This window comes from Corvus hawaiiensis, chromosome 8 (assembly GCF_020740725.1).
Source record: "Corvus hawaiiensis isolate bCorHaw1 chromosome 8, bCorHaw1.pri.cur, whole genome shotgun sequence".
NCBI classification, from domain to species: Eukaryota; Metazoa; Chordata; class Aves; order Passeriformes; family Corvidae; genus Corvus; species Corvus hawaiiensis.
Genome location: NC_063220.1, coordinates 7,780,951 through 7,807,814, shown reverse-complemented (window position 1 = coordinate 7,807,814; position 26,864 = coordinate 7,780,951). Strand labels below are relative to the sequence as shown.

General features: G+C 34.9%; 1 protein-coding gene across 5 annotated transcripts in view; it reads left to right on the top strand.

The window, feature by feature from the left end:
- Window positions 1–26,864, top strand: part of ATRNL1 (attractin like 1) — a 448,295-nt gene that overhangs the window by 190,776 nt on the left and 230,655 nt on the right. For all 5 annotated transcript variants that reach the window (XR_007205109.1, XM_048310902.1, XM_048310901.1 and 2 more), the window contains exons 23-24: window positions 358–436; window positions 1,627–1,784. Coding sequence is in view for 4 of the 5 variants with exons in the window: in XM_048310902.1 (XP_048166859.1) it covers window positions 358–436; window positions 1,627–1,784 (237 nt within the window). In the remaining variant the exon portion in view is untranslated. The remainder of the gene's footprint in view (window positions 1–357; window positions 437–1,626; window positions 1,785–26,864) is intronic.

Genomic DNA, 26,864 nt, shown 5'->3' with positions numbered 1-26,864 from the left:
TGTACCCCTCTGCTGAGAAAACATTTTTAGGTGAGGAAAGTAATTTCTGGTTTGTGATTAGAATGTAGGCATTTGCCATGTATTTTTTTCTTTAAGACAATTATTTTGTTATACTTAGGACAATCTAAAAGGATAACTGATGTAGTTATGTGTTAAATTGTACCCTGTTCTTACCAGAGCAAAAGAAAGAATTGCCTTTGGCAGGGAATCATTACCATTTCTGTTTATGTTTAAAATGAAAACTGGAAGATGATTAAAAGGCTGTATTCAGTTACATGCAATAGAGTTACATGCAATACATTCTGATATGTTTTGAAATGTTTTGTTAACTTTGCTCTATTTTTTTTCTTTTACTAGTCAAATAAAAATTTGGATATCTCAATTAATGCATCAAACAACTTTAACCTCAATATTACATGGTCTGTTGGTTCTACAGGTGAGAGTGAATGTTGGTATGATTAATTTTTCCCCAAACGATTTCATGATCCCTTAAGTTATTTTAACCTGATTGTCTCTTTGTTGCTAATTTTGATAATAAAACTTTGCAAAATGTGTTCTTTTGCCATTATCATTATGCCATTATTGATTGTATTATTTAAACCTCAGATGATAATTTACAATCTGAATAAAGCTTCATTAATATGTTGGCTTTCTCTCCAATTCAATTAAAATTACTTTGGTAGGAAAAGCTTGTAGCCTATTTAAATTTTCAAAATGACAGTGTTATGAAATGCTGTGATTTTAATTAAGATAAATTGCTTCCTTAACTACTGCAGAGACTGAGATTTTATTTCTTTGTTTCAGTGTTCAAGCTAAAAATTTAATTATTAACCTTAACATTGATATCAAACAATAAAGTTCTTCTGTGTATGCTGATAAAAGGAGCAGCTTATCTATTTTTTCTCCAACTTTGAACCCCATTACCCTTCTTTGTTTTAATTTAGACAGTCTTCCTGAATTGGTTCTATTGACTTTCTGAAAGCACATCCAAGGAGAGGCATGATGCTTAATATGAAATAATTTTAAAACCAATCTTTCTAAAGAAGGTTCAGAGTTTCTCTTAAACTCATGAATTTCTTCATCAATGCATTTCTGAAGTACTTTAACATATCACAGTTGGTAAACTCTGTTTATTCCTGTAACTTAGCTCAGTCACACATTTATTTGCAAAAACTGATGAATGTTTATTACTCATTACATTATTAATGCTTTCATGAACAATTAAAACTCTACAGGGAAAATGTAAGATGTAGAAAAATTCCCTTTCAGGTTTTATTGATCTATGAGTTTTTATTGAAATGAAACATAAATGATGGAGGAAAGCATATTATCTGTTTAGCTGACCATAATAACTACCTTGTAAAATTCAAGTTACTTCTGTCACTTTTATGATTTGTATGTAATTTTTTGAAACCAAAGTAAAAATTTCTGTGAATTCTCTGTATGTATATTAAATATACCTAATGTGCCATGTAAGCTATATTAAGGGGTTGTTTTAGATTGAAGACACCAAAAGCAGTTAAGAAATTAAGTTTCTTATGCAAATTTACTTTGGCATCTTTAATGATGATAAATATTTTTGCAAATATGTATATCTACACCTGAGCTTTTTAAAATTCTTTTTAGCTGGAACGATATCTGGAGAAGAGATTCCTGTTGTTTCCAAAGCTAATATTAAGGAATACCGAGACAGCTTTTCCTGTGAAAAATTTAACTTTCGAAGCAACCCAAACATCACTTTCTATGTCTATGTCAGCAATTTCTCCTGGCCGATCAAAATACAGGTCAGTGACTAAAGCTTTGTGCTTTTAGAGATGTTTTTATTTTAGCTTTACATTGGATTCCATGATTTCACTCATACAGAAATATACAAATAGCATTATTTGCATGCTGTATTTTCTGTGTATAGTAATTATATTATGATGCCAATCCCAGTATGATTTTAGGGCCAGGCTGGATGGGGCTTTGAGCAGCATGGCGTGGTGGGAGGTGTTGCTGCCCATGACAGGAGAGTTGAAATGAGGTGGTCGTTAAGGTCTCTTCCAGCCCAAACCATCCCATGATTCTGTGCTTTTGTTTTCAGTAGTGAATCAGATTTCAGGCTGTCAATTTTAAAATCTTAATTTAAATTGTTGAACTTATGTGTTTATTTGTAATATAACTTTTGCATTTAGATGTAAATGTAGAAAAGGATATACAAATGTGTACCTGGATATTTGAATGTAGTCCTTTATTAATGATTAGCTTTGGGAGCCTCTGGTTTTTTTAAATGTTGAGTGACTCTATCAGATTGTAATATCACAGACTTCAGTTAAGACTAAGTGTATTTTATTAGAATGTATGTTCTTCTTTGACTTAATTGGAATCAATTTCATTCAGTATTTTCTGGAGTACTGAGATGCTGTGCAGTAGCAGAGTCAAAAAAATCAATGCAATCATGATTCCTCCCTGGCCTGTGAAGCTCCAGCAGTATTTATACTTACAATTACTATGGCTGCATTTGTGAACACTGTGTCCCCTGCATCAATGAAGGAGATTGTTATGTGGATGAACGAACAGCTTTTGAATATAACTCCCTTACAGAACTAATTCTTAAAAATTAAATTGTTACAATGGTAATAAAATTTCATAATTGCAGATGATTTACTCCAGAAACAAGTACAAGCTCAAAATACTTTGCAGTTAACCATACAAGTATCCTACAAAATTTCCATTTTTGTGGGGAAAAAGCCCTCCATATTTTTCTAAAATACAGGACCTAATTTTATACATATATATAAATATACATAAATATATATAAAATAAAAATCTAAAAATCTGAATGAATAAATAAATAAATAAATATATATATTTGTATATATGAGATAAAGTGTCCTGGATTGAAGCAGTTATCCTGTGAGTAAACTGTCAGAGAAATGTTTTTGTTGTGTTAAGTAAAGCTTGAGTTGTCTTCCTCATCCATGAACAGTGACTGTAAATATGTGTTAACAGTGTCCAAGGAGGAATTTATGCAGCTTACTAACATTTATGAATGTACTAGTTTATTAAAACATCCAAACAAACCCTGAAGACTAACTGCTTGCTTTTACTCTTCATATTAGGGGTGTTTTTTACACTCTCTCCCACTTCCTAAGGGCAGAACAACTTCAGCTGCCAAGTAGGCTTCTTAAACAAATCCATGGAGCAATTTCAACTGTAAATGCATTACACTCTCCTCTCACCTTTACGACTGGAAGGTGGCTGTATCATCATTGTAAGACAAACATTATTAAGGTGATGCATTCCTGAGACGTGCAGTTCTGTGTCAGATGTTGGCAGATCTCAGCTCCTTCTTGTGCTGTTTCCACTGCAGCTTAACACCCTGATGGAGAGAATCCCTGATCATTGGTTACATCCTTCCTTTATTTTTTTCAAAAATCAGAATTTGCGTTGTCTGCCACTGTTACACAGATTTCTTTTTTTGTATTTCTCTTTGAGGTGCATTGAAATTCATCAGTCCAGACAGTTCTGCTTCAGAGGTGGTGGTGCTTTACTATTGCATTCCTTTCCTGTCCTGCTAATTTTTCATAAAAAATCTTATTCCATCTAGAAATTAAGTTACTCAATTTTATGTACCAAGAAAGGAAAGCTAAGGTCCAATATGGGAAACTGGTTTAGGATTTTAATTTTGTCCTCTGTATTTGCCTTCCTAAATGAACAAGATTATTATTTAGCTCTCAGCATTTTTCATGCTGTAATTTGTCCTTTTCCAAGAAAATATCTGAAGTTCACATTACCCCTATATGTTTCTTATGTTTGGCACTCCAGCAGTAGATAACATCTTCAAATGATAAATGGAGCAGGGAGCTTTTCAGAGAAAACAAAATCTGTTTTATATGTTAACTTTATGTTTCTGCATCTAATCGAAATTTTAAAAGTATATGAAGCCTCCTGTGAATTTCCAGAGGCTGAAGTTTCCAAGGCCAGTACTAAATCGGCTCACAGTTCTAATAGGTATGATCTTCTTCATCTAGAGCATACCAGGTTTCACCTTCATAGTAGGCAAAAGTGGTTGATATTTGTCTATTTGCACTGAAGTCCTTTTCACTAAAATGGCCACACTGCACTGGTGATACCATGCTGGGAAAAGCCTAGTGATATTTTGTGTTAACTCAGTACTGAAGGCTGTATTTAATTCGGTTACACCTAAGGAAATTGTGATTTCCTTGAGAGGTAGTCCGTTCATTTAATTAGTATGGTAGCAACGTGAAACTTGGCACATGCCTTTTACACAGTGCTTTTGTAGAGGACTAAGTAAATGCACATCAAGCATTTTTCAAGTACAATCTGAGTACCAGTCTGCTGTATTTCCATTATTCATCACAACTTGTCGAGAATACATAATATAAAACATGAGTTCCTAAGGAGGCAGAACTAGTGACCTTATTTCCTTTTTAACTGGTATTTGAAGTTGTGTTTTTGATCTTATTATCAATGGTGTTATTGATATGCATTTCACCACTCTGCTCTTGTGCCTCCTGTTATGCTGGCACTGGAGCTGAGATTTCTGCGATCTTTCATTGGGAGGATTTGGGAGCTGGAGTTACTGCTCTTTTCTTTTTCTATAGGGAAAGAAGCAGCCCTCCTCATTATACAAGACATTTAGTTTCATTTTCTGTTAAAGTCACCTGTATTATCTCTGGTTTTGCATTCATTTATCTCCAAGATTCTCATGACTGTAAGGAAAAACTGTCCATCCCAGCAGGTGATTGCTTATTGGGATCAATGGCTCACAGCTGCTTCCTCAGGCAGTTTTATTATGCATGTTACCTATTCAGCATGCTTGGATTTTTTTTCCAAAGTGTTAATAAATTCCTGGTGACTCTAACACAAAATATCTTCTCTTCAAATATGATTTTTTTTGGCTTTGAGAAAAGGATATGTGGTGATCGGTGTCAATAAAAACAGTTCTTAAAGATGTACTGGTCTGTGATACTGCACCAGCAACTAGGCATTTTATTGTTGTCACTGGTGATCCTAATCACCTCAGAATACAAGTTCTTCAGCACTGGGTACTTGCCAAACATAGAAACTATGTAGGAAATTCTCAGTTTCAGCTGTACTGCTGCTCTCTTCAGAAATGTACTGCAGGTTCCCATCAGCCAACACCCTTCTGTCCATGGGCACACAGCTGGGTGATCTCCACAGCCCTCAGGGGAAAACCCTGCATTTCAATTTTCTGATACTAAAGGCATTTTATTTAGCTATCAAATCTCTTCTTCCTTGAGGAAAGGAGAATCAGAAATGTGACATAGTTGCATAAGGGGTCATTAGAAAGGTGGTGATGTAGGACATCTTCATCTTAGAGCTGTTTCCACAAATCTTGGTCTATTGACCTGGCTGTAACATGGGCAGGTGTCAGTTTTTTCTTGGAAGTCTGTGATAGTTATACACTGGCACAAAAAGGTTGGATATTTCCCCGCTGAATTACTGCAACAGCTGATACCACAGTTTTCCTCCATTTCCTGTAATTCAGAGTTGCTGAAGAGTAAGGATGGGTAAAGACCTTTAAGCTTAAGTGGCCAAACTTTCGTAAGCAACAGTAGTTTATGCATATTTTCAGAGGAAATCTGTATAAATTATCTTTGTTAGCAGATGCTAACAGAAGTATCCAAGTAACAGGACATGATTTATCATCCAGACTTAGGTTTGACTGTCTTTGGCAGTCCCAAGCCTTTAGGTGTATTGTGTCATATATCGGTTAAACAGGATTCCATGAGAAAATGCTCTTGCCTTAAAATAGGCTAGATTAGGATAGAACAGAATATGTGATAAAGCCCCATAGCTTGTTTCTGCTCATTTTTATTTTATTTTGAGAGTAGATGTAATTCAGACTCCACTGGTAATGGAATTTGAAGGCTGTAACATTTATTGAAAAGCAGTAACTCAAACTGTAGCCAGCACCTCAAATAGTGGTCAATGGTCCCTGAAGCAGTAAGTAGTCATAAAGCTTGGGCTTCTGACAGCTATGCAAATATTAATAACAGCAGTCACAACATGTTCTTCAGTCTCAGGAAACTAATTTTATGGCAAGGGATTTTTGTCATTTAAGCTGGTAACAGATGTATTTTCTTTTTTTCCATCATTTGCTCCCATATTCTGGAAAGCAGTGACTACGTAGGAAAAAGCAAATACCCTTAAAACACTGTCCTGGCTATTCAGCTGATTGCTGTCCCTAAGGACAACAATAATATTCCTGCTTCAGGATCAGCTGCTTTCCTGCACCTATATCTCTTTATAACTGTCAAAGTTGTAAGTCTGATCTCAGCTTGTGCCTGAGCAGCAAAATTTTCTACCAATTTAAAAGCTGAATCTGGAGATAATAGTAACTGTTCTACTAGTTATTTCCTTTCTTCCCTAAAGTGTAAATGAAAGATTCACAAGTGTCTGAGTTTTAATTGGGAGGGTCAATTTAAATTGTAAGGTTCAGCCACAGCAGCAAAGCACTGTCTGGCAAAATTAGGTTTGTGTTTAATGGAAAAAAAAATCTTGTTATACATTTTTGAACATAGCATAGTTAAACTAACATGTTTCCACAGCATAAAACAATTATTGCTGCAGTGAAGTTAGACAGGGTGTTGGTGTACATGTAGAATGCCCTGATGTGTTCAAAAAGAGGAATTTAATATTCTTAAGCAAGCCTACTTCGAATTTTGGTTTTTTCTGCTCTGTGGTTTCTGACGAAAACTGTTTTGGCACCCTTAGTTTGTATACCAGAACAGAATAATGAATTATGGTGGGGATTTACATTTTATTTGTATGTAGCACAACAAATAATCAAAACTACTTCATGTATAAATCTTCAAGAGATTTTTTTTTAAGCTGAAACTAGTGTTCTTTCAGTTTACTGGCTCCTGTTTCAGAATTGATTTCCTTTCCCCTGTTAATAGCCTGTGTGTAGCAACTGAAGGAGGACTGTAATGTAAATCAAGAAGCATATCTAGCCTTGTAATAAAATTTACTGTGTAGTATAATTTATTTCAGCTTTTTTGTTTTGGTTTTGGACTTCATTTGAATTTTTAACATGCATGAGTGACTTATATGTTGTAAAAACTCCAAGAAGTAAAACTTGTCAGTCACTGCCATTAGAAGTTACAACAGTATCACAAGCCTAATTACTGAATTAACAAATAAAGATCAGATCTTTCAGACAGGTTTTTAAGACTTTTTTTTTGCTAAGGTCATGATTGTGGACCCTTTGCTTGGAAAATGTGTATTTATCCACATGTAGCTGTGTTTGTACAGAACCTCCTCCCACCAGTGTTTGCATGCCTAAATTTAATCCCTATGATTTATGGTGAACAATTCAATTTCTAAGTGCCTTAATGGTTTTCATAGAGGCTGCTGAGTAACTGCATATAGCAATATATGGAGACACTATAATTCCTGAAACACTAAACAGCTATTGATGATGAAGTGGATGCATTAACTTCCAAAATGACTTCGATGTTTTCTTACGGTAAATGTAAAATTCCTCTTTAAAAAATGTTTGAAAGTAGTATACCAAGAACAAGAACCTGGGAAATCCACTGAACTATCATTTAGTGACAATTCTGCAAGGAGCAGGAAATTCTGTCAGAGCAGAAAGAAAACCAGGAGTAGAAGGCAACCTGCAGTACAGGGTGGATTAGAGATGACTGAGGCATAGGCTAAAATGGACATATATGTGTAGTTTCAGTTTTCAATAGGGATGATGATATTGATCATTATGAAAGTCAGGATTGATAGTAATCATTAACAGAGAAATCATTTCAGTTGGAAAAGGCCTCTTAAGATCATTTGGTCCAACCTTTAACCTAACACTGCCAAGTCCAACACTGAAACATGTCCCCAGGTGCCACATCTACACATCTAAATGCCTCCAGGGGTGCTGACTCCACCATTGCCCTGGGCAGCCTGTTCCAATACTTGCCAACTCTTTCTGTGAAGACATTTTTCCTAATATGCAATCTAAACATCCCCATTTTCAACTTGAGACCATATTCTCTCATTCTCCACTTTGCTGTGAAAATTATCCTCAACAAAGCTGCATGCAAAAGTTCAGTGTGCTCTTGTTATGCATCAGGTCATATCAATCCTGGACTCTGAAGGAGGAGAAATTGCAGTGCCAAAAGCAGGAGGGTGGGAACATGAGACTGAAGAAGTGCAAATACAGTTCCTATCTGAATGTAAGGAAGGAGTGATTTAAATAACAAGAGACTTAGTAATCTACAGTGCTTTGGAAGAGATTTTGAAGGAAGGTTATGTTATAGTATTTAGTATTTTGTCAGTTTTTATGCGTTGAATATAGGCATTAAATTATTCAGGGAATTAAAATGGAAGAATGTATATCTAAGGAAACAGTGATCTCCAAACCAGATCACAAGGCTGCTCATGACACATTTGTGCTCCAATATTCTGTTGAAGTGGGGCTCATCTGATCACCTTTCTGCTCACAGCATTTAGGTTGTTAGACAGCAAAAAGCCTGGAAATTCAGGTTTATATGTTCCACAGTATTGTTTTCTATATATTATTAAAATATATTAAATGGGCTTTTTGCTCTATAGTTATTTTTAGAAAAAAACAACTCCTCTAAGTGGAGAAATTAAAAATTATTTTAAAACTGAGATGAGGACAGCAGCATGGAGGTAAAGTTTCATTGCTCGCATCTAAAGCTAAACTCCTGTTTTTCAACATATTAAATACCATTGTTAAAATTCTCAGTCATAGTTACATTATTACAGGTATATGTTACATGTACAATTATTGTATTTTATGAAGTACTTGAAAATTACTACTCAAATGTGGACTGCTACAGTAATTATGGTTACTTTTTTCTTTCTTAGGCAATCAAATATAATGCCAGAAACCTACTGGTTCTTGCCTTTGAAAATGGACTATCTATGATATCTATAATTTATTTTCTTGGAGTTGTAAGGTCAATTGTATGGGGAATAAATCCCAAGGCTGTGTAATATTCTCCAAAGGCTTGATGTGCCCAGATCCAATGCAGTGTTTTCCAAAATGCTTCCCATGAATCCTAAAGAATTGCTAAAATGAGGAGGTGTTTCCTGATTATTAGGCTATACCTTTTTTACTTTAAATAATGGTAAAACAGTTAACATTTGTCTTAAAATATACCAGAACAAGGTTGCCAACTGTATCATGCCAACTTCTACACCACTCCAATAAATGTAAATGTTATATTCATTATTCTTCCTGGTACATTTCTTTTTCCAGTTACCTTAGAAAAGGCTTAATATGAACCACCAGAATATCTGTAAATATTTAACATAGTTGATGTATTTCTGAGATAGCAGAAGCCCCGTTAATAGTTCAGCTGATGATTTAAGGGAACCAAAATACCTAATTAAGAGATAATTAGTCCTCAGTGATGCATAGTTTTAATTGGTGTATAATTTGAATGTCTGAGATAAGAACTCGTGTAACTGATGTGCCAGTTGTGTAGGGCTTTCTTTTCCAGGCAGACCATCTACTGGTGGTTGTATAACACAATAGAGATGTACAGATATGGTATTATCTAATAAAAATTATCTCCCTATGATGTTTAGCAAGTAGATATTGATTTTTTTCCTGTAATCTCCATTTCTCTTATATACTTACTGAGGTAAGTTTTAGTTAGAAAATTCAGAATGCAATTAAAAAAAAAAAAAAGTTGTTTCCAGATAGCTTATGTTTGTTTGTTCAGGACTTTTGATCAGCTATAAGAAAATAAATCAATTATTCATCTTGGGATTTGGGTTGGGAACCTATGGTAGGGTACAGAAACCTTTTGTTGAAGAACAAGAGAAAAACTTTGAAATATTAAGATTCTCCCTGAAGAAAACATCCATGCCTTGTTGAACTGCAGGAGCCTATAAAGGTCATACACAGTGGCTTCAGAATTATTTGAAAGTAAATGTTTGGCTCATAGGGGATCAGAATGGAAATAGGAAGCTGGTGAGAGAGAATAGATATTTTCAAACTATTTACCATGACTGTCAGAAACTCCTTTGTCAGAAGGATTAATACAACCTTAGTTGCCCTCTCTGATCAGGGTTTTATAGAAAAATGTGGGAAATATACAGCATTTCTGTTTCTTATATAGTTGTTTAAATTTGGCTTTCTGCCAATTCCATGTTTTTCAACATTTCTTAGTAAAAAAATGTCAGTGGCCCAAGATCACTTTAAAAACTTCAGTGTAGGGGGGTTGTGAGGAAGACTTCTCAAGAGCCCCACATCTGCTGAGCAGTGATGATGATCTCATCAGCCTCACCAGCATCATGGTGGTCCTGACGTGGACAGGAGTTTCAGGATTAGGAGGAGAAGCTCTTGTGTCTCCCAATCTCCTCTGGCTACAGGTGCTCATGTACATCATGGGATTGTCCTGCAACAACAGCATGGGGCCACTTGTGCCATGACCTGGAGGCTGAATCTGACCTCTGAGCACTGAACCAACAAGGTGTGTGATGGTGAACTCTCTCTGAGCCAGTGAACCTGGAAAAAGAACTTTCCAGTGCCAGGTAGCCTTGACAACACAGACTGCAAATACAGCTCTGGGCTTTTGTGTTGAGCTTCAGAGCTTCATTTCTCAGGCCATGCCAAAATAGCTAAAAACTGTAGGAATGCTTAGAGCTGAGTTTGCAAGACACTTTAAATCCTAGCTTTCCAAAAGTACTGAAGCTTCAGAAGTTTTATGTGCTGGAGCATTCTCAGGAGTGAGGTCAGGTGTCATCAGCATCCTTAGTGCAGGGAGTTCGACCTTAGAATAAGCAGACATTCATCCTTAAGAATGTTTATTTTAGTGAACGTTAGTATTTTTGGTGACACTCGAATGTGTAAGAGTTATTGCAGTCACAGATGCAAGGAGTTCATATCTGCTGCTAGAAACAATCCTTGAGAATGAAAAATAGTTGCTGTGTATTGATATTTAGGACTTCTTTAAGGTTATTTTCTTGCGATGATGTTTCATGTAGAACTCTACTTTTTGAAAAGCTTGATATTAACCATTTGGCCAGTTTAATAATTTCTGTGATGAAATAACAAAATGAAAATATTACTCAGTGAGACTCCAGGATTTAAAAATCCAAAGCCATTCTGTGGTTTCTCATGGATTAACTAAGGCATATATGGGTTGAGCTGAGCTAACCAGTGCGAGGATATGGGGAAGTCACAGTCCACAAATGTCTTCCCTGAGAAATGCAGAAGGAATAGCAAAAATTGAGTAGAGTCACAAGCTCTTTGTTTATCCTAAAGACCACCTCAGACCTGCAAACTTGGCTGATAATTGGGCAGATACTGGGGAGCTGCTGTGCTCTCTGTTAGATTATAGTGTGAATGGTCACTTCTTCAGACTGTGGAAAAGGATGATAGGGTCATAATTCTGTTTGGTTTTATTATGAAATGCTGATTGTTTTATTTTGAAATCCTTTAAGGACCTTTAAATTGTGATAATGATGCCATTTGAAAAATCTCTTGAATTCTTTATTATCAGGGAGCTAATTTAATGTAACCAAAGAAACCTCATAAACTGCTTGTTCTATATTAGGCAAACATATTTTGTGCCTTTAGGGAGACAGTACAAACAATTATCAGACATAGATAGCCAGATAAGCATATTAAGCAAGAGGGTAGAGAGCTTGCAGGTCATCTGCTTCTTTTAAAATCTGGCTTTAAGTACATTAGTTACTTGTCATTACTTTTTCATGTAAGCACTTGATTTCATTGCTAGGTGTTACATCTCATAGATGATAAATCCAGAAGGGGCTGGATTTTGGTCATATAATTTGAAATGGGACATAAACTAAAGCATAGGCTTTCATAAATTAATTGCAGTTTGAACTAGACCATATATTAAAAAAAAAAAAAAAAAAAAAAAAATTCATTCCTGGCCTAAATATTTCTAAAAAGGGAATGTGCACTTGACTTCTACTAAATAGTTCTGGCTGTCAATTATTGCCACTTTTAAACACATTTAATTCATAGTAAGTGTAACTTTCCATGGGCTACTCTTGAAATACAATTATTTCAAGACAGTACAAAGGAGAGCTTCCTCCTATAAAGGATGTGATGATGTTGCAAATACCATATGCTCTATCACCTTTTTTTGGCTTTTCTCTGAACCCTCCAGTATTTCAGTATCCCTTGGGAACTGTGGAAGCCAGAACTGGGTATGCTTGTCTTGTGTGATTGCATCTGTTTTGGACGCAGAGTTAATGAAGTACTTGAGGGGGCAGAAAAAGGGTGTTTTCCAGCAGCTCCCCCATGGACACACTGTTTTGCTGAGGGAAGCAGAGCAGCCTTAGCTCCATTGTTCCTACTCTTTCTTCTTGGGACCCCAATCCATCCTTTTTTCTACGTTCAATATCTTCTTCTATACACCCAGGAGCACCACAGCCCTTTCATCACAGCATTGGGAATTTAATGATTATCTACCACAACCCCAAATGTTTTTCAATGTCACTGAGTCCAGAATAACATCCTTGAGAATGGTCTTCATTCTCTGATTCCACAATTATAATAATTGAATCCAGTTTTTACTGCTCTTACCTTCCTCTTATCCTCCTATACACATGGCTTTGTAAGTGACCTATTATTTTCACTTTCTTTCCTCAGCATGATAAATAAAAATATATTAATGATGATAGTGTTTTCTTGCAAGTTATTGACAGAAGCTTTAGCTAACAGTAAAACTAAGATCCAAGAATCTTGCTGTGCCTTGCATTAGAAGCACATTTGTACAAATGTGAATCTCTATTTGCAATTACATTTTACATTAGTTAAAAGTTTATTAAGTGCCATGCCGAATTTTTATTCTAGTTCCTCAAAGTGGGGGTTTTGTCAGAAGGATTAGTACAATCTCTTTACATGTAGAAACAGGAAAATATCCAGAAGCACTGTAAGTTCTGTTATTCATATTGCTATGGATGTGTTGGGAATGGGTTAGGAGATGCAGGCATGAACTGGAGAGCAGTGATCTCCTGTGAAAATGTGTAAGAAAATGCTGCTTATAGAATACTTGTTTAGAACACATGTATTCTTAAAGCTGATAAAATTAATTTTTAGACCAACATGCTCTACAGATTTTTCTGTTCTAGTCCTACATTATTGTTTATCTTACATGATTTTTATTCATTGCTCTCATCTTTCTTTGGTAGCTTTTCGTTAACATACTTCACAAAAAGTGGGGGAAGATGAATCTTCTGTCTTTCCTTCCTATTTTATTTTTGTTTCATGATGTTCTCATTTTATTTTCTCGTCTTTTCTTTTTATTATTATTCCTTACAGTGACAAGAAAAAACCACAAGACTGACATTGTTACAGATTGCAGTCTTGTTAAAATTGCCATATTAACTACGAGGCCAGGTAGTGAAAACCCATTCAAGCTGTCAGATATTCTCAGATGAGTGAAGTAAAAGCTGTTTGTATGTGTATAGCATCATCATTACTCCTTTGTCTCTTAGTGCAGGCTTTGAATTATTTGCATTTAAGGTAATTTTGGTTTTGTTCTATTCTCAGCGCTATTGTCTGAGGAGTTCTCTACTGTGTACATAGGTGAGGTTTACAGAAATGACTGATTTTCACAGATAAAGGTTTTGTAGTAGTTTTCTCTAACAGAAGTGCCAGAAGTTCTGACTCTGGGAAACAGAGAACAGTTTATAGATGAACCTCTCAAGGTCTCCAGCTCCAGATCAGGGCAAACTTCAAAGTGAGGTCTGATTGCTCAGATCCTTGTCTAGTAATTTTCTTTCCTGCATCTGTTGCAGGATCTGTCCATTGTATCTAATCCTCCTTCTGTTCACCTCTGAGAAGACTCTGACTCCATTTTCTCTGCACCTTACCCATCCTTTCTTTGCCCTCCCTTTAGGACATTCAACGTTAATGACTTCTCTGAATAGTAAAATGTGAGTTGAGTTCAATGAATTTACAGAAGACATTAAAAATCAATACCAAGAATTCAGTGCAATTCACTGCATTCTCCTTGAGAATCCCTCCAACCTCCAGGTTTTAAAAATAATGAAAATTGTTATAAATTTGAACTAATTGTTTTAAATAATAAGTTGTGTAATATAAATACAAGACAATTTCTTTTGGTATTTATTCAGCTGTTGGGCATTTTGAGCCAAATATTTATATCTGCCTTCGTGAAGAAAAAATATTACTTAAATGGCATCTGGATAGTCTCCTTTTTTTCCCCCTTTCTGTCATGATTTCTTAAATATACATTCCTGGGTTGAAAATTTGACCATGCTTGTGTGTCCAGACTAGAGATTGGAAAGAGCAAGGATGGAGTACATCTCTTAATGGTTCAACTCAATTATATTAGAGGTGTTTTCCAACTTAAAAGACTCAATGAATATTCTTCAGTAGCAGCAAGGATAAAAGGGAGGAACAATGTAAAACTGGATTTAAACTGAAGTATAAAGGTAGAAATTTACAGTTTTTTTATTGTTGCTGTTAGACTTTGCAATGTAGGAGGTGAGATGTCAGTGGAGAAAGGATCCATAAAATTTATCTTCAGAGATTTAAAAGGAACTTTTTGGCTCTGCTTTCTCATTGGGGATGTATTATTGTTCCACTCCTTAGCATGAGTGTGGTGTAACTGTGTCACTGCATCCATGCCAAAATGAAGGCATTCAGTGACGTTCTGAAGTGCTTTTGTCAGCTCTTCAATGAGGATTCAACAAAAGACGTGTCTAAGTCACAGATATATCAGCACTCTTGTGGTTAAGACCCATGTGCACCAGTAAGAATAGATTTTTTCCTTTTCTCTTGCCCTCTCTTTAGGCATTAGAAAAGGCAAAAAGTTATTTAATTCATATCATACCTGTATTAACTACTGCAAGCTGATAATGCTTTTTTCCTAAAATGATTACGTTGTTGTTTTTTTTCTTTTTTTTTTTTCCCCTAAACTAGTAACACTTCATTTATATTCTCTGGGCATTAACCACAGAACTTGATTTGTTTTGCAAACCTTTTTTAGCTGTATTCATCTGTGGTAAGGCAAGTGGTGGGAGAGAAAAATCAATTGCAGCTGTATTGTTTGCAATGTAATCAATTCACTTCTCCATTCTAACTAGAAGAGGCATCCTGACGAGCTGGGAAAATTACACTAATCTGATATGTTTGGATCTTCGTTTCATTGTAAAGACTGATACTCATTTCCTTACACCCACTTCCTCTGAATTTTATTTAAAGTTCACATAGATAAGGGCTACTTGAAAACATCTTGAACATGGATATAATCACCCTATTCTTTTGACAGTAATTTGTCTTTTTTGGTCTTATTTTGGCTTCTCTTTGATTCATTTTCTGTAGTCTTTATTAGGACCTGAACAATGTTTAAAATTATGTATTTAAACTAATTTATGCAAGGGAAGGAAACAGTAAGTTCTCAATCCTTGGTTTTCATGTATACTAAGTATTATTCTACCCAAAATTTGATTCCATTAATAATATTTTCACTAAAATAAATTAAACTTCTTTTTACTAACTGCTGATGTAAATAGTAATTTGCAAAAAGTGAAAGAATATAAGTTTTATATGCTGCGCTTCAAGTCTTACAAATACACATGGAACAAACAATTAAGTGGTTTTCTGACATATTATTTATATAGGCTTAGGGCTGACAGTAATCTTTTCCATTATCAGGATATGTTAAACCTGAAACCATTTAAGCAAATGTTTTCATAAACTCATCTATCTGTTTTAAGAAAAAATTTCCTCATGATTTGAACTTCAAATAGTTTCCCAGTTCCTTTATTTCAATATATAATCATTCTGTTTAGACATATTTGTTATTGTGCAACCATTTTCTATGACATCAGTAGCTCTTCATTCTTCCTGGTGTTTATTCCCTTTTTTGTATTTATACACAGCAGTCCTATTCCCTGTCAGTCTTTCATCTGGCTGAGCAAGCTCTGTTCTTTGCATTTAAGTTTCATTTTCTGTTCCGCTCCTGGCCACCCTAATGGTTCTTCACCTTCAGCTTGAATCTTTCAGTAGAATGACAACACAGGGTACAGTTATTAGTCTGTCAAAACATCCTTTTGCAGTTAGAAGATTAAATTGCACAGTACCATTGTTATTGTTACACTCTTGGTTACTCCACTAAGAGATGCCTCACTTTCCATTTGTATTTTTCTTTATGCTTGGCTGGTGCAGTTCAAGGAAGTTGCTTTAATTCTGTTTATTCTACACCTGTTGAAGCCAATGGAAAAGGGGCAGGACTTCTGTTTAAATAATAATAATAATAATAATAAATTTTTATAACAGTTTAACCTCAAATAATAAACTGATTTCATTTGAGGTGACAGATTTAAATTCTAGTATAATAGAATTTAATCTGTTAAGGAGACCAGTGAAATCGGGGTGCCTAATTGCAATGCACAGATGCTTTATCATAGGAGTACCAATGTGAATTTATTCCCCTGAGTTTGCAAATACTCCGTAAGATCATTGAGTGGAGTTTCATTTGTGGGATGTTTTTGCATGGTTTATCATTCACAGTGATAATTGCCTGGTATCATGATAAAGCATCACTTTCCCTTCAAGTCCATTCACACGCTGTCTCCATCAGCACAAATGCTGAGTTCCTGCAGTTGCATTCACTGTGTACAAAGTACTTTGTGTGTGTGAATTTTTATTTTTCTGAAATAACCTACGCTTAAATTCTTGCTCATATTTTTTAAACTGTTTTGTTGGGGGTTTTTTTGTGATATTTAAACATTACCTTTGTTTTACCCCAGTCAGTGTGGTGTAATCAAGCAAACTGGGGTGGAAGGAATTTTTTATTCTGGTATTTTTAATTTAAACTGATAATTATGGAAGATACAGTAGTGACAATTTACTAACAATATGATATTAGGTGTCCTAAGGTTAATTGTGTTTTTTATCAGAAGGGACTTGATGGGAAATGCTACATCACTGTGATAACATTTCTAGGGTTTCTAAAGGGAAAGATTCAATTGTTATTAATTATATACAATGCTAATGCTATGGTTTTTAAAGGCTTTTTAAACTTACAGTATAGCAAAAGCAAGTTATTTAAATGATCATACTAAGTAATATTATACGTTAAAAATTCTACTGCTAAGCTGACCCCTCCTGTGTTAATAGTGTTCAAACAGGAACTCAGGATACAAAGAGAACAAAATGAAAAGACATATGAAGACATAAACCAGGATTAGTTGCCTTGAAGAACAGTGTTTTAAATAAAATTTTTAAAGCAGCCCTTTTGCTCTTCTCAGCTCTTCCTGGTTTCAACTTGAGAGTTCAGAGGATAGTAAAACCTGCAAACAGGTTTGGAAAAAATGACTCGAGACAATACTGAAGTGAGTTCACTTGTTAAGAAGACTTAAAAAGGTTTCACTGCAGCTAAAATTGTATGAGTGATGATGGGGGAACGAGATGGAGAAGGGGAGCAAGAAGAACAAACGGGACTAAATATCAGTGGGAGATACTTAGTTTAGAGGAGCTAAAAGGAAAGGTGGCACAGGCAGTTTCTAAAACCTGTGAAACCAGATGTTTCAAGAAAGGAATTATGTAACCACCTCTCTGGATAGATTTGATGCTCCTTTGGGGAAGCAGTTATGTCCCATCTGTTGTACTTGATGTGCTTTTGTTATGTTTTCTGTGATACAATTTTTTTTTTCAATATTCCATGATTTTTTTTCCTTTTTGATGTGAACAATTTTTAACAAAAGTGAAGTGAATCCATTTGTGACATCTTGCTAAATGAATGAAATCATCCATTCCAGATATGACAGAAAGGTGTCCTACAAGCCATCATGAAGAATTGTGGAGGGAAAAGAGTAGTGGGGATGAAGAGTGTTTACAATTATCCTGAAGTTGTTATGAAGGATCAGTAATTCACAATTTAAAAAAAGTTTCATAGAAGTAGTGATTACTACAAAGCAGTTAATGGGCTTCAGAAAAGGAGGATTAAACTGGTCCATTTTCACCTTTGTAAGTTGCCTGTGAACATTTTAAAAACAAATGAAATTGGTCTTTTACCAATTGACTCTTCTTTCACTGCCAGTTTGTTGACACTTAGAGCCCTTTGCTCCACAAGGAACGAGAATACAATTGGTCTGGTACATGGTCTTTAATTGAATTGACTATTTTGCCCTGCTGCTCAGGGAATTGATAAATTGCTACAACTTTCTGTTCTAAAAGTTAGGTGGGGTGTCTTTTGTTTTAGGAATAGAAAGTAAGTATGAAAGAATAGCCTTCAGAAGCGGTTCAAGATACCACTGAATTTATTTTGACTAATATCATTTCAGTCTTACTTCTGTGAAATATTCTAGGAATTAATCAGTGGTTACTGTCATTTCTGTTTTTGGTTTAATAATGCAGATAAAATAAACTTTCATATTCAATGTGCCACTTGTGGTAGAACATAACTATGTTTTGAACTTTCAGTAGCAAAGTTATTTCTTTGATCTCAAAATATTGCTAAGGAAAATCTTTTTCTTGACCACTTAATGGGAACATTAATACATTAATGTTTCTGTAAAAGGTAAGTGACCTGCAGACATAAAATGAATGACATTTTGTTATCAAACAGATTAACAGAAATTCCCAAAGTTATTTAATCAAGACATTATGACAGGAGTCCTAATTTTTTTTTCAACCAAATCAATATTTTTGTGATAATTCCTAATGCTCTGCCCCCTTCTTCTTCACAAATATGTTTCCCACTTATCAAATTCTGTGAGTCATGGATCATAACTATATAGCATTTTAAAGTCATCGGGATGTTTGGGTGCTAATTTTCAGAAGAGGTTGGGGCGTCTGGGTACTCTCGTTGACTTTTGTGATATCAGTCATTATTTAGCTTTGATTTTATTTCATATACTGTTATAAATAGATTCTTTACAGCTCTTATAAAACAATGGAGAAAATTCAAGGGGTTGCTTTGCCTGAAGACATACACTGGGGAAGTGCAAAGGGACCACCCTCATTTGCTTCATAGAATCATCATATGAGTTTTGGAGAATGGGTTTGTGTGTCCTCTGTGGCTGAATCCATGGCAGGGTGTACTGGGGGATTTACTGCAAAATATACATACAAACCTACTTTTATGATTTTTTTCTTTACTTTAATCTCAATATGTAAATACTTTTTTAGTTATTAGTCAAAACCTTATACAAGTCAGCATAAAAACTTCAGTAAGTGATGCAAAGAAGCCTATTCTCAAACAAGAGAAGCTACGTTATGCTGCTGAAAAGGAAGGAAGAGCTTTAATTACTTTTCTCAGTTTCTTATGGTTTTTTTCCCCCTTTTATGATGACTGTGTAAGTAAACTTTCATCTGTCTTTGCATGAAATAAGCATGTTTTTCAGCAAATTTAAAATGGGTATTCTATCTGAGGAAAACTATTGTGCTGCCGTTGTGCTTTTATAAGGCACCAGACATTTTGGGGAGTTAACTGCCAAATATCCCACTGCTGCAAGGGGTAATATTTGATTAACCTCTGACCAAAGATAACTGTGTCCATCAGGATATACAGAAACTGAGTTAAACTGTTTCATCATGCCTTGAAAATCTTCGCTTCACTGGGCTTTTACTGTGGTCTGAGAAGATAAGGATGTTGTTGAAGGAGATTCAGAACTACACACTAGAACTCAAAAGAGAAACAAAAGCTCTCTGAGGTTAAAACTAAGAAGCTTCAAGAAGAGAACTAGAACAGAAATTTCTTCAGGTCCTACTCTGAAAAAATATGATGAGGGTTGATAAGAAGTATTATCATTTTATTGATTGCAGTTTTTATAACTGAAGTATCTTAAAAATCAAATTAATTTCAACTATTAAACTTAAGTATTGGTGAAATTCAGTTTTGTGGTTAGTAAAAGTGCAGTTGTGAAGAAAGTGCTTGATAAGCAAAGGAGTGTTATATTTCTACCAAATGTGACTTTCAAGCAGAACATTCTTTTTCTTATGTCCTTGTCTATTTCAGTTTTCATGTATGTTGACAGTTTTGCTGCCTAACAGTATTAACTGTTGCTCTGTTTCGTCATTCTTTTTGCAAAGATAGCTGATATGAAAGGCATGTGAAATACCTTGTAAAGAGCCTTGAACTGACCCCAAATTAGTTGAGATCAAAACCATAGATAGTTTTATATATAACTGTGTAGTATATTAAAAAATGTATATTAGGATTTTAAATCCTTACATGTGCTGTAATTTTAATTTTGTTTCAGTTTCAGAGATTCCAAGTTTTAGACATTTGTACCATTGGGTTCCATCTTGCAAAGTAGTCAGAGTGATCTATTGGCACCTCCTAGTCATCCAGGAAATTTTCAGAGCAAAGCTTAAGCACTAAAAATTCTATTTTCTAATTTCAGATTTTTGTAGTAATGTGGTCCCATATTTATGTACACATTTATTTCCTCAGTGAAGCATTCCATTATTCAGGAACAGGAAGAACAAAGGAATTTTCTGTCTTCATCAGTCATCTTGCCTTCCAAAACAAAAGTCTCTTTAATCTTCTGGGCAGCAGTTGTAGATGTTTAGTGTAAAAAAGCATCCTTTTTGATTATTTTGTTTCCCTTTGAATCATCCCTTGTCTGTACAAACAGAATATTGGTAATTGCTCTGGTTTAAGCATCATTGTACTGCATGTAGTTATATACATATTTTTCTAATCTGAAGTTACATGCTAAAAGCTTCTGAAGAAAAAAAGTAGAGTCTCTATTATTTTCCTGCTGTCGAATAAGCCTTTTTCTCTTCCCATCCCATCAATAATCTCACTTCTATCCATTTTCTTTAGAGAGTTCCCCTTTCACATGAGCAAAAGGGGTTAAACATGAACATTTTTTAGTATTATTTCATTGATAAAAGTAATTTTGTTATTCTGCCTGTCCTGAATCAAAACTGTAAAGAGGCAAGAAAAGGAAATTGTTTCCTCTTTCTCAGCTCTCTTCTCTGTTAGGAACCCAAGCTGCCTTTCAGCAGCTGCTGTTCTGGGTGGTGCCCATCACGCCAGCAGCGTTGCTCTGCAGAGAGGCGCCAGGTACAGCATCCACAGCATCTGCTGGTTTGGCTTCTGCTGGAGTGGCATTGGAATGCTGGCTTTTCCATTTCTCCCCCTTAACTTTTAAAGGCCTGTTTAATCATACTGTTCGAATTTGAGTAGAAATTCTTTCACTTGGAAAATGTGTAATGCAAACCTTCTAACTCAGCTTTTTAAAGCGCTATTGTATGCTTTTGTAGAAAAATCTAGTTTTAGCATTAGAGATCTGTTAGTTTAGGGTAATTTTTTCCTGTGTCTTCTGTATTTTGTTTTCAAACTCGTATCATTAGCTCAGTATTCATGTCTCAACGAAAACAAATTCTTCCTGTGGTTGGGGGCTCTGATGAGTAACCTGTATACTGCATATTGATTGCTCACAAATAGCGTTATGTGTGAACTCCTTGTTTTTGCTTTGTGATGCTACAGAAGGTATATTATCTTTTATAAAGGGTTGAGTGCAGTTAATGGAAAGAATGGTACATGGAATTATTTTTCTTTTTATTCTCTCAAGAAAAAAGGTGATTGTTCAGTTAGAAAAAACTAAACTGTGTGGATTTATGAAGCTTATAGGACATTCTGAGGCATTTTCAGAAAATGCTTTTTTACTGACCTTGCATGAGACATGTCTGCCAGGAAAATAGGATTCATATGACACTAAAAGTTGTAGATTTAAAACTATTTTTCCTCATCACACAACCATAAAAATTTGCTGCAAAGCAGCATCAGTTTTCTGCAATAGGAATTTACTAATCCTTCTTTCACCAGAACCAGATTTCATTTAGTTACAAAACAGATTTAACTGTAAGCCTGAACTAATTTTTTACAAGGACTGCATCAGTATTCAAATAAACTTGTTCAACAATATTAAGTCTATTTTATACCTTCCTCTTGCCTATTCTATTGTACTAGAAATAAAATATGTCAGGAAATTGGTGGTAGGCGTAGGAAGATAATAAATTGAGAAGAAATAAACTGAATGTCAGATACAGATATCTCAATCTGAATGTAGCCTGATGGGTACATTTTCCTGATGCCATTTACTTTTCATTTATATGTGCAAGTATCTATATATATGTATATATAAATATATAAGGAGTATATATGGATGTTCCTTGACATAATTATTTCCATACATTTCCGTATTCATTTCCCTATACAAGTCAGAATTACTTGAGTCTCAGAGCAGTATATTGTAAAAGTTCTATTTATCCTGAGGTTAAATTAAATCCTATGGAACACTTTGTTAGTGTAATCATCATTTGTGGAATAGCGTTATGGGGTTTAATGTGTTCATCTGGATGATGGGAGAGCAAGTTTTTTGTTGACACAAAATCAGGAGGAGGCTGAGATATGCCAAGGGGCTGTGCTGTAATCCAGTAGGACCTGGAGGGGCTGGAGAAATGGAATGAGAGGAACCTCATGGAGTTCAGCAAGGGGAAGTGCAAAGTCCTGCACCTGGGGAGAAAAACCCATGAGCCAGCAATGTGCTCTGTGACAAAGAAGGAGAAGGGTGTCCTGGGCTGGGTTAGGCAGAGTGTTGCCAGCAGGTCAAGGGAGGTTGTTCCAGGGGGAGAACTTAAAATGGATGTTGACTGTTTTCGTTGCAGTTTTTAAAATTTTAGGGAATATTGCAACATAAAATTCTAACTAAATTGCCAGATTAATTATTTTAATTGGTCTTTATAGCTGTAGCATAAGTACAGCTGTGTAATTAGCAAATGGCAGTTACTGATAGGTTTATCCTGATTTTTATCATTCTTTTATTTGTGAAAATGTGTTAAGTACAACTTCTTATAGCTTAGTTTTTGCTGTTCACCTGCCTTGAAGTAAAGAGCACTAAGTACAACCTAGGGAAAGTAGGGAAAAAAGCAGCTGACATTTTGATGTATGTTTTCATGGTTCTTTACAGTGTCCTTTCATTATGCTTTCACTCAGTACTGGAAGATCTCAAAAGCAAAAAGATCACAGAACTCTGTAAGGTCTCTGAGTGATAATCACATGATAAAAATCTAAATTTCAAACATAAGTATCCTTCACTTATGAAGAGCAGCGTTTGTAGTTGTATCTTTCACATGGATAAGCCCGTGTCCGTATGGTCTGTTGTATAAACTATGGAGTGCATTTCAAGCTCAGTTTGTGTGCAAGGGGAGAATTATTTTGAATTCTAGAAAATTATGATGTAGAGTTAATTGTCATGGATACCAGATTTAATGTTATTAACATTTTTTTCTATGGTTCATAACATTTTTCACTTCTGCCTTTGAGGAAAAAAAAGCAAACCAAAACCCCTCCAGAACTACTGTAGCTTAAATGTTAGTAACTTAGGAAACTTAAATACTTTATATTCTTATGCAATAGTCTACTAATCATCATTTATATATCACAGCTAAAATTGAATTAAATTAGATTGAAACTAAATTACAAGGTCCTGAGTAAATTGGGTTTGGTAATTTATTACTGAGTCAATCTGCAACTGATGTCATAATTTAGATTTGCTTCTTATGTGAGAATGATGCCAAGAATTATTCTTCCCTTTGCAGTTTCAATTTGTGAGTTTGAAGAATAATGATCATGCTTGAAGTACAAAACTAGTAACTGGCCAGATGTTAATAATGAATGTGTAAAGATGCCATTGCAGGTCTGGCAGCTCGTCCTTTCCTGAACTTGAGAGACAAAGCTGGGACTCTGACTCTCAAGAACACTCAAAGTAAGAGGTGCCTTATGGTCTGTGTACATCAAACAGGCAGGATTCAAGATGTAGGAGAAATGTTGCAGATGTCATATTTAGCTGTTTTTACAACCGCTGTTTTTATATGCATTAAACACTGCCTTGAGAGCTTTGAGGAATTTTTAGTTTTGACCACTGACCTGTTTATAGTTTATTACCCTAAATTCTGACAGCTGGCTTACTTCCAGAATGTGTGAGAAATAATTTTTATAGCAGGTATTTTAGGATGAGGTCCATATCAACTTCTTTTTCCATTTTAGTTAGCTTTCAAAAACTTGTATTTAATTTTTTGAGTCCTAGAAAGGGATGGTTTGACATGATTTCCTGCTCTCAGATATAAATCAGGAGACTGTTTTATTACATAATAGTGTGGCTTGCATAAATGCACTCCATTTATGAAACCTCTTACGTATTTAGGGAAATTTCATAATATGCCATATTACTGTGAGTTTTTCTTCCCAGCTGGAACAACGGCCTTGGGCATGAAGCCACACAGTTGGGCAAAATAATGGCATCATTTTATAGCTTGATAATGGCACCATTAGCACAAGATATTATCATATCACCTTTTTATGGATACTTATACTTTAAACCAAGCTCTGTTATATGACATAAGTGCAGCATTGGAACAGACTTCAAAAAATAAAGGTGCAATTTTTCTTTCAACAAGTTGAATATTGCAACATTTATGTAGCTATTATCTTTATTCTTTATAAAACAGTGAGCTTCTCCTTTGGATGTTTAATAGAAAAATATATATAAACCCAGCAATTTTGCATCTGAAATAGGTACTCAGGTGTAAGGTGTTCCTTGACCCATCAAGTGAGACTTTTACTCCCCAACAGATGGATGAGAGCTCTGCTCTTGGCCAAATTGATGCAGTTTCTCATTCTTCCAGTTTGATGGAGCTGCTGGTGCTTTGGACATTATACGAAGTGCAGGTTCAAAAAGTTTATTTTGAGCGTTCCAGACCTCAGATTTTTAACTCTAGTCTCAGTTTGTAATTGTTGGTCTGCTTACAGGCTGCAGCCTCATCTTTGAACTCAGGCTTTGCTCCTCATAGCACATGTCCAATTGCAATTAAAATGTGCAAGACCTACTCTCTCTGACAGTCAGCTTTTTTATGACAGTCCAATCCACAGCAGTAAAGGTTTCGGAGAGATTTTCTCTTCTTTAGTAGATCACTTTTGCCTATGGGTGAGCTACAAGTACATTGATGTGATTATACTCAGTAGGATAAAAATCTGAAATTGGGAATATCAGTTATCACTTTGGAAAACACATTAGGTTTTAAGTATTTTAAGGAGTGTATTGTGCAATTTTATTACAGTTTCTTCAAATAAAATTTACTATCTTCAAAGTTTGGATCCCAAACAATAGATGAATTTTTGCTTGAATACTTCATCTGGAAATTTGTCGGGCAGCTTGAGTTTAAAGTAGGAAACACATTTATGCTAAATTGTGTTGAAGGAATTATGGAAAATTATTAAGATTTTAAATTTTGATTTGAGATCTTTGATTGCCTTTCACTTTGACTGGAATTCTTATATTTCATACCCAACATCTTTAAGAGGTGTTCGGATGGAATATTGGTATAATGCCTTCACCCAGGAAACAGATCAAAACCTATCAACCTTCAATAAAGAAGGAGTTGACCTGAAATTGCACTTGAGTTCTGGTATCTTTGATTCCTATCAGGCTTTTAAATTATAGCACAACAAGTATTTGGTGACCTTGAAAAGTCACTAAAATCTATAGGTAGAATTTTAGTAGATAAGATGTAAAGGAAAATAAGGAGAATTTCTTCATTCCATGGGAAAAAGGCATCAGAAATATTTATGGTAGAGATTTGATTGAATATTGAGATGTTTTCATACTTGGCATTAAGATTTTTTGTCATGATAAAGAAACAGTTAATAAATAGTTAAAAATAAACAAGTTAAGAGCATAAATACTATAACAGCAGTTTGTATTTTATTTAGTTCTGACTGAAAAGGTATACAAAGACTTTTTGGTAATATGTTCATTTAACTTCCATTTCAGGACACTTAAAATCTCTCATTTCATATGGTTGATTTTGGAAGGATATTAAGAAGATTTGAACAATTATATTTTTCTTCTTTTTTTTTTTTTTTTTTAAAAAAAAGACCATTTGAAAACTTTAATAACTGTGGCATACTATTGTATTATCTCACTCAGTGGTTGAGGCTGGAAGGAAGCTCTGGAAGATGAAATTAATGGTATTGTCCAAAGATGGAGACATTGACTAGATATCACTTCCCAGTGCAATCCTTCAGGCCAGTAATGAAAAGGCAGAGAAGTGCTCTTTACAAACTATAAACATTAGACTGGTGCTTCTGTAATCGTGTGTTGCAGTAAATATATAGATTATATTACATCAAAGTATTTGTCATAATTACCAGAATCAGGGCATTTCAGGAACTTTTGGTGTAGCAAACTTTGAATGTCTGTCAGTCTCTGTCAAAATATCAGTTGGTAGCTTTTTTTTCTTGTGATATAAACAGACATTTGCAAGATGTATTTTATGCTTTAAAATAATAAAAAGCGTAATCCTCTTTGGCACAATACATGGAGAAGGTACAGTTTCACTTGAATTAGATAGTCTTTGTTGTTTCAAGTTGATGTCGATGTCTCTGCACATGCCAGCTCTGGAAAAATGGAGAGGAAATTAAATCTTTCAGGAATCCTTTTTCTGTCTTCTGTTACTGACACAGAGACCTAATAACTCATACTAACAACTGTGAGAAGGAAAATAATCATGCTCATTTGTGGAATCACAGAATGATTGGAGTTGGAAAGGACCATCTGGAGATTGTCTGACCCCTCAAAGCAGGGTCGGCTAGAGTAAGTTGTCCAGGGCTTTGTTTGAGTCAGGTTTTGAATATCTCCAGGGATCGAGAATCAATACCCAACCTGTCTGAGCAGCCTGCTCCAGTCTTCCACCATCCTTGCAGTAAAAAAATATTTCTTATTTTTAAATGGAATTTCCTGTATTTCAACGGATTTAGGTTCAAGTTTAAAAAGACAATAGGTACATAAACCTCTTTTAACTTAGTGTTTAAAAAAAAAAAAAAAATTAC